Below are 8,098 nucleotides of genomic sequence, written 5' to 3'. Positions count from 1 at the left end.
CTAGGGAAAAACTCTGTGAACTAGAAAAGAAAGAAGGATGTCATTATATACTAAGGTTACACCATTCTGTGTAGCCTTTTAGAGTCTCCTAAGATCCCAACCAGAGAGCTAGGATAAATCATACACATGCTGCTTGATAAATGAAGTCCTTTGGACATTTAATATTGTTAAGAACTTTGGAAATTTAATAAAAAATTGTTTGATTTACACCCTTCTGCCCCAGAACCCACCCTAGATAAACGATTGCAACCCTGGGAGCACTAATGTTGCTTTGCACAAATAATTCCTTAAACAAACAAACAAAAAGGCATGAAGATTTGCTATGAACGGTTTTCATCTAAACATCTAGGGAATATTACCTCCCACAACATTTTCTTTAAACATGGTTAGACTTACTTAGTTTAATGAGTTTGGAGGTTGTTGCTTTTTCCCCCTGCAACTTGCCAGATGAATCAGAAATATTTATTTTCAGAGGCAGTTTAGGGAACTCCGTAATTCCCAGTCCGTTCAAGTTTTACAGTAAATCTCAGTTGAATGCCTGTCATTGTTTCCAGTCTGGTCAAGCAAACAGAAAAAAGGCATACAACTCATCAGAATAATTAGTTGATTGGGGTTAAATAATTCTACGAACAAACATCTGACCCCCTGGCACAGCATAAACCTCCTGGAGTGAGAAGGATTACAAACTGAATGTACAAGATTCAAAATCATCCAGATACACCCGGAACGTTATTGCAGGCATGTGGGATACATTTAGATAAGTTCAAACCAAGTGTGGGTTTAGAGTTTAGCCACCTTTGATCAGTGGTTTACTAAAGCTTTATTGCTTTAGTGTGGGGAGCGAAGAGAGGAATAGCGGCAACAGCGCCCTCTACTGCCTGACGGCCACCTCCCTTCCCCGAAACTTGTTGCGGGGATATTTTAGACATCTGGAACCCCAGGAAATAATGAAACTCTCCCAAGTATAAGGAGGTCAGGAAGGGGAAAAAACCTAGCATTCATTGAGGGCCTACATCGTTGCAAGCACTGTGTTGTCATTTAATTTAATGATAATACGAAGTTTATCACAAATTCAGGAAAGACTGGGATGAAGTGTACAGATAAAGAAACTGAGGTTCAAGAAAGATGACATTTACAGGTTATGTAGCTAGAAATGGAACGAGCCAGGATTTGCACCCAGGTATGTCTGGCTTCCAAGCCAGTGATTCTTCTGACACAGCATGCTAGCAGTGGCTGGAGGCCTTGGGCACAGCTGGGACTCATGAAAGTGTCATGACCAGCCATCCTGATTTGCCTGGGACTGAGCGCGTTTTCGGGTTGCTGGACTTTCAGTGCTACACACGGAAAAGTGGGGGGCAAACCAGGACAAGCTGGCTGCCCTAGCTATAATGCAACTGAGTAAAGCACCAGCCTAGGAGGGGTAGTTTGGAAGAGGAGGAAGGCTGCCCTGTTGTGTCTGTCCCGTTCCTGTCTGTGGCTCTGACAGGCTGTTAGGTCACAAGTGAGCCATCTCTGTCCTATTTATTTGATGCTGTGACACATCCTGGGGCACTGTCAAAGGTGTTCACATCCCTGCCACTTCTGCTTTCTTCAGTCCCTGCCCTAAACCATCAGTTAGTGGGAATTCAGTTAACTGAATAAATCATTCACTCAAGTGGAGGGGAAAGAGCCGAGACTGGGCCATCACAGAAACGTGAATGCTGTGAGGATCAATGAGGGCCAGAAAAGGTGGGAGAGTAACAAAAACTGACATTCATGGAATGCTTATTAACATACAAGGTGCTAGGCCAGCGTCTAGCTTTTATCTCATCTTTTATCAACTCATCTTTTAACAACTCTAAAGGTAGTTATAATTAACCCTAATTACAGATTTTAAAAAATAAACAAATGAAGCTCAGGAAGAGGCTAAATAACTTGGCTCCGGTCATGCAGCTAGGAAAAAAAATGTGAAAAAATTTGGTAGTGAAGATCCCTAAATTGCTTCCTTCAACTTGTAGATTTTCTTTAGCAGTATTTTAGTGGTACAGAACATGTATCTCCTATGAATGAAATAAACGGATTTAACCTCTGTTTTCATAAAGTAGCCAGTGACACATGCTACGTGTTAGGAAAACATCCAAGTTATGGGGCACCTTGCTTACGCTCTCTCTCTCTTGCTCTATCTCAAATAAATCAAATCTTTAAAACAAATAAAAAATCTACATGATACGTTTAGGAAATAGAGGTGTAAGTAAATTGTACCTGCTATTATTACTCTGGCCTTTCCTTATTCTTTATTTTCTTTAAGCTTTTGATTTTGATAGAGTTCAGCATTTCCTGAAACATGCTCCATGGAAGAATACGTCTGTGACATGTGACTAGGACACCCTACATTAGCAAAGTTCAAGTTCTTTACTATGTAACTTCTTACTCTATAGTATGTTCACAAGCCCAGTGAATCTCCACAAGGAAACTCTATTGCTGTGTTCTCAACCTGTTATTCATTATTAGCCCTCCATCTCCAGAAGTCTTTTTAGACAATCCCCTAATCGCCCCTTTCCATCCACCTGTCCCCACCCTCCACCAGACTAAATACTAAGGAATAAGACTTTGGTAAGTAAGTTGAGTTTTGGGGGGCCACAAACCATTGTATGGAGTTTTTTGCTCCCTATGAACTAATTTTTGACCCTTGGGGATGATACTGCTTCATTTGAGAATGTAGGTTCTGGTATGAAATGCTCCTCAAACATGTTTGACCAACCACTGACATTTTTCAAGTGGAACAATATTCCCAGGAACAGACTCTGGGAATCCCAATTTATTCAGAATGAGAAAGTTTAACACTTTGGTGTTTTCTTATGACTCAAGGAGAGAATCTTCTCTTTCACACCGAAATTCCTGATGTTAAAAGATACACTGAGACATATTAAAAGTTTTAAGAGTTTATTAGTGCAAAGATCAATTTCAGTTGGGCAGCAACAACCAAATCGGAAGTAGCTAGAAGATTCCAAGGACAGGAACTAGGGAAAGACTTTTATAGAGAAGATGCCAAAACAGACCAAAGAAATTATTTGTTTTGATAGGCTGTTGCTTAAGTCGTTGCCTTATTTGGAAAAGCCCAGCTGGTCATTTGTGATTGGCTGTCCTTGGCTTTCAATTTCTTAACATTGATAGATTTGCAGGCTTAGCTTTCGGTTTCCTTACATAGACTGCTAAAGCCTTAAAGCCACCTTAGTCTACTTGCTTTGTTTAATTAATTTAACACTGGTGTAAGATTACAGTAAGGACAGGAGTTCAATAAGACTGGGTGATCGAGAAAACCTCTATCTGCCTCTGCTCTCCCAAAGGCCAACATCCTCAGTTTGTGATTAGAATTTCATACCACCAATTTAAAAAGTGGTATAACATACATAAAGTGTCTAGAGTTCAGACATCTTAAGTGTACAGCTTCATGATGAATTTGCAGAGTTGTATACACACTTACTTCCAGATAAAAGTACTGAATTCTTGATCAGAGAAACTTAAAAAAAAAAAAAAAATCTTTGACCTCCCCTCATCCACATACTGTGGTTTTCAAACTTCAGTGAAGTTAATGACAAATCCATCTAGGGGAGCTTATTAAAATGGCACATTCCTACCCTCAGAGATTCTCATTCAGAGGGCCTGGGGTATGATCCCGGATTTTAAATAAAGCATTCCAGGTGATCCTGACGCAGGCGGTCTATGGATCACAATTTTGAGAAACGCTGGCCTCCCAAGAACATAAAAGGCAAGATGGTGAACAAGATGTTAAGGCTTTCCCTAATTTGACCCAATTCTATTTTTCCGGACTCAACCCTGGCTAGTTTCCACCATGTCGAATTACTCATCTCTCCTCAGTAGTTCATGTATTCATGTTTCCCATAACCTGGACTTACCTTTCCATCTACTCTATGTGAGTGATGGGCTCCTACTCATCCTTCAAAACCTAGCTACATTGTCATCTCCTCAGGGAAGTCATTTACCAATGGAGTCACTTAGCTCTCACTTCCCAGACCAGTGAGACCGCAGTCTCCTCAGGGAAGTGAGGGTTTTTGACTCACTTTGTGAACTCCAAAATTATGCCAGGGGCTCAGTAGTCAATGAAAAAATACCTAATGAATGAAAATAATCAACAGACTCTGTCCCCCCAATTTAGTGAGTACTTCCATGCTTCCTAGGCCCTCACTGCAACTCTTGGCAGGAAACAGCCGTGGAGTGGGGAGTGCTGGGGGCAGATGTCGTCCCTATCTAACAGATGAGAATGTTAGGCCAGAAGCCTCAGGACTGGCCTCCAACACCATGTTCCCAATTCTCTCTAGCCGTTCCCTCCCTAGAACACTCCATTGCCATGGAGACGACCATTGTCCTAAGTGGGCTCAGTGAGGCGCGGACTCCAGAAAGGCCCCTCAGGAAGGCAGCAGTGCATGGCGACTCTTCGTCCCTTTGTGCAACTCCTGATCTATCTGCTTGCCTATTCCTGTGTGTACTCCTGTTTGTACCTGTTGATTTATTTCTTTAGCATCTTAGTAGAAGACTAGGCAGCTGGGCTGGACAGAGCAAAGCCTTACCTACCGCTCAAGGTGAGGGGACCACTGCCCCTCAGCTGAAGGAGGACTGACGGGAGGCCCTGGAGGCGTGAGGGAGGGATGGAGGACGGTCCTGGTGGTGAAGGGCAAGGGGACACTCCTCCTTGATCCCCCCTGCCCCGGGAGCGGGACTCGGGGCAGCCACCTCACCCGCCGGTGGGGCCTGCGCAGGAGCACCTGGAGCTGGGGCAGAAGAAGCCTGGCAGCCCCTGGCTGCACCTGTGGCCCACCCCGACCGACCCACCGACCGACTCGACCGTTGGGCTCGCAGGCGCGCGGGGGAAGCGCACGACGCACACGCAGTTGTTTCGCGGCCCCCGCGAGGGAAGAGCTCGGGGGAGCGAAGTGTGTGACCGGAGCGGGCGCGGTCATGCGTGATGCTAGCGGTTACCGAGGCCGGCAGGCGGGAAGCTCGGGCCCGCTCCGGGGCAGGCTCTGGGGGGCGGCGGCGGCGGCGGGGGAGGAGGAGGAGGAGCAGAGCTGCGAGTACGGCTCCACGAGGTACCTGCTGCTGTGCGGCCTGGGCGGCATGCTGAGCTGACGCACACGGCCATCGTGCCCCTGGACCTGGTCAAGTGCCGCATGCAGGCGGACCCCGGCAAGTACAAGGGCATCCTCAGGGCTTCAGTGCGACGGTGCGTGAGGACCGGCTGCTGGGCCTGGCCCGAGGCTGGGCCCCGACCCTCCTGGGGTGCTCCCTGCAGGGCCTCTTCAAGTTCGGGCTCTACGAGGTCTTCAAGATCCGCTACAGCGAGCTGCTGGGCCCGGAGGGGGCGTACGAGTGGAGAACCAGCCTGTACCTGGCCGCGTGGGCCAGCGCCGAGTTCTTCGCCGACGTGGCGCTGGCCCCCATGGAGGCGGTGAAGGTGCGCATGCAGACGCAGCCCGGCTTCGCCCGCACGCTGCGCGCCGCCGCCCCGCGGATGTACGCCGAGGAGGGCCCGTGGGCCTTCTACAAGGGCGTGGCTCCGCTGTGGCTGCGGCAGATCCCCTACACCAGGATGAAGCTCGCCTGCTTCGAGCGCACGGTGGAGGCCCTCTACAAGTACGTGGTCCCCAAGCCCCAGCGCCAGTGCACCAAGGCCGAGCAGCTGGCCGTCACCTTTGTGGCCGGCTACATCGCCGGCATCTTCTGCGCCGTTGTGTCCCATCCGGCCGACTCCGTCGTGTCCGTTTTGAACAAGGAGAAGGGCAGCACGGCCTTCAAGGTGCTGCGCAGACTGGGCTTTACGGGCGTCTGGAAGGGCCTGTTCGCCCGCATCATCATGATCGGCACCCTGACGGCGCTGCAGTGGTTCATCTGTGACTCGGTCAAGGTCTATTTCAAGCTGCCTCGCCCTCCGGCCGCCGAAGCGCCCCCAACCCAGAAGCAGCAGGAGTAGGCGTGGATTTGGCAGCTCCTGCGGCCACCCTGGGCCCAAGTGTCCAGGCAGTGCTAGCGTGTCACATGTTTCGTTTTCTGGCTTTGGAGAGGTGACGATATGTAGTCCAGAGTTCTCTTTAAAGGACTGATTCCTTACTTTTTTGCCAACTGCAGCTTTTTCAATTAGTAGGAGTCCGAACCGTTACCTTTGGGGAATCGGCACGGCTGCTTTAACTCGGTAGCTTTCCGGCAACTTTAAGGAGAAAATTCTTAACGGGAAGTAATGTTAGGTAATTTAGGGTCTCTAGATTGTTTCTCCTTTGAGTCACCATTCAGTGGAGATTTACTGAATAGCCTACTAATGAGGTTTGAAGGTCAGCACTACCGCGTGGGGTAGGGAACAAAGTCAAATTCTGCTACTCACCTCAATAGAAATCGTGCACCTATTGAATAGATGAAGGACTCATTCCATGTTTCCTGTTCATGTCCATCACATGAAAAAAAAAAAAAACTATTAAAAGTTAAATAAATGGTGGCTTCTATTGCCTCGTAACTTAGAATGTATTCACTGTTTTCAAAGAGACGTGACATGAGAAGATCTGCATTTTCTCATTTTGCTTTGTCCAATTCCCTTCCTGATGTTGCTGATTAGAACATAGCTCTCTCCAGGAAGCGCTACAATTGGATCAATGTGGAAAACCAAAATGAGATGAAGGGCAGGCTCTGGGAATAAATATGTAAAGAAAAGCCTCTGTTCTCTAAAAATTTCTTTTGTACAAGTCAGCTTTCAACAGCCATACATCCAAAGAAGATCATACCACCCTGACATTTAAAAACACACACATGAAACCCTGCAATTCCAATTTTTTGTTGAATATTAAAGAGTGGTTTTGGTGACTTTGGAAGGAAAATCTCACTTTTAATGTCACAAATGCCTTCATTTAATTTGGTACATGTTTCCATGATCCTTATGATGGTTGAGGTTCATAAAATTTACTGAAGTTATAAAGCACATACAGTTTTCTGTAGCCTTCACATCTCTCATTGGGGAAATTATAAAATTAGTGAAACTGTGAATTAGAGATGTTTGTAGAATGTAAGTAAGAAATAAACTTTAATGTGATATTTGCTGCAATTTGCCACACTGTTAGATGATTGCCTTAACTTGTGTTAAGGACTGCAAATTTAAAATATATGGATGTTTTAACTATGTAATAGTAAACTGTTTAGGGGTTAACAGAAGTTTAAAAACGTCTACATTTAAGTAAGTATATTTGAATTGTCTTGATTTGAAAATAAAGAACTTAGAAAAATCAGAACTTGTGAATGAGCTAGAATCAAATTTATATTTAGTCCTATTTTGTTTGTTTTGGGGGAGGATGCAAAGGAAGGATACTATATATTATTAAGACACTGACTTTCCGTAGGCACTTAGTGTCCAGGTTTTTTTTGAAAAGAGAAGTTCTCAATGAAGGAGAATGATAAATTTCAAGGGACTAAATTGTGTGGGATTTTTCTTGGAAATTTTTAAGACAAATATCTTTCTGTCTAGTGTTGCCTTGTAGAATGTTTGTAGGAAGTTTCTCTGGTCAACAATTTATTAAGTAAAGTTCTTGCTATCTGTACTGTAATCTAGGGGGTTGCTGCAAGATCTTTGTGGAGTTTCAGTATACCACCTGTTCTGTGACATTTCTTGATTGTTCTGCCGAGAACACCAGATGATGTCTGTAGTATACACTGCGCATGCTTACAGGATTATAATCTAAGGACAACTCTTCGGCCATGATTTTGACTATCATGGACATGGTCAAGGAAATTTATTTAGTTTGGGTCAGCAGTTTTCCTCTTCAGTTCCTAGATTTCTATTCACTTTTTTTGGGTGGCTGGTTTAAATAAATGTCTGACTAAATAGGGGCCACAGGAGCTAACAATAAAGAATAAAAATTAATTCACATAAGGTTAATAAAGGTTAATAAACAAATACAGTTAAGTAAGGTTACTAAGTAAAAATTAATTTAATTAAATAATTGAACAACTCTTTTACGTTCAAAGTCATTGGGGGATTTTCTTCCTAATTACTATTCCTTTGGTACAACTTAAACTTCTGTTCAATGTTTTTTTGTTTTTTTGTTTTCCACCAGAATATCAC

General features: G+C 44.8%; 1 protein-coding gene across 1 annotated transcript; it reads left to right on the top strand.

Moving 5' to 3' along the window:
- The first annotated feature begins 4,956 nt into the window (after positions 1-4,956).
- Positions 4,957-6,446, top strand: LOC116859137 (phosphate carrier protein, mitochondrial-like). Its single transcript, XM_032844183.1, is given in 3 exon segments — positions 4,957-5,119; positions 5,122-5,199; positions 5,202-6,446. Coding segments are annotated over 3 exon segments (1,008 nt in total). The 3' UTR covers positions 5,969-6,446.
- Positions 6,447-8,098: the final 1,652 nt, after the last annotated feature.

This window comes from Lontra canadensis, unplaced genomic scaffold, assembly GCF_010015895.1.
Source record: "Lontra canadensis isolate GAN:19392208 unplaced genomic scaffold, GSC_riverotter_1.0 scaffold148, whole genome shotgun sequence".
Lineage (NCBI taxonomy): Eukaryota > Metazoa > Chordata > Mammalia > Carnivora > Mustelidae > Lontra > Lontra canadensis.
This window is presented reverse-complemented; position numbering and strand designations above follow the sequence as displayed.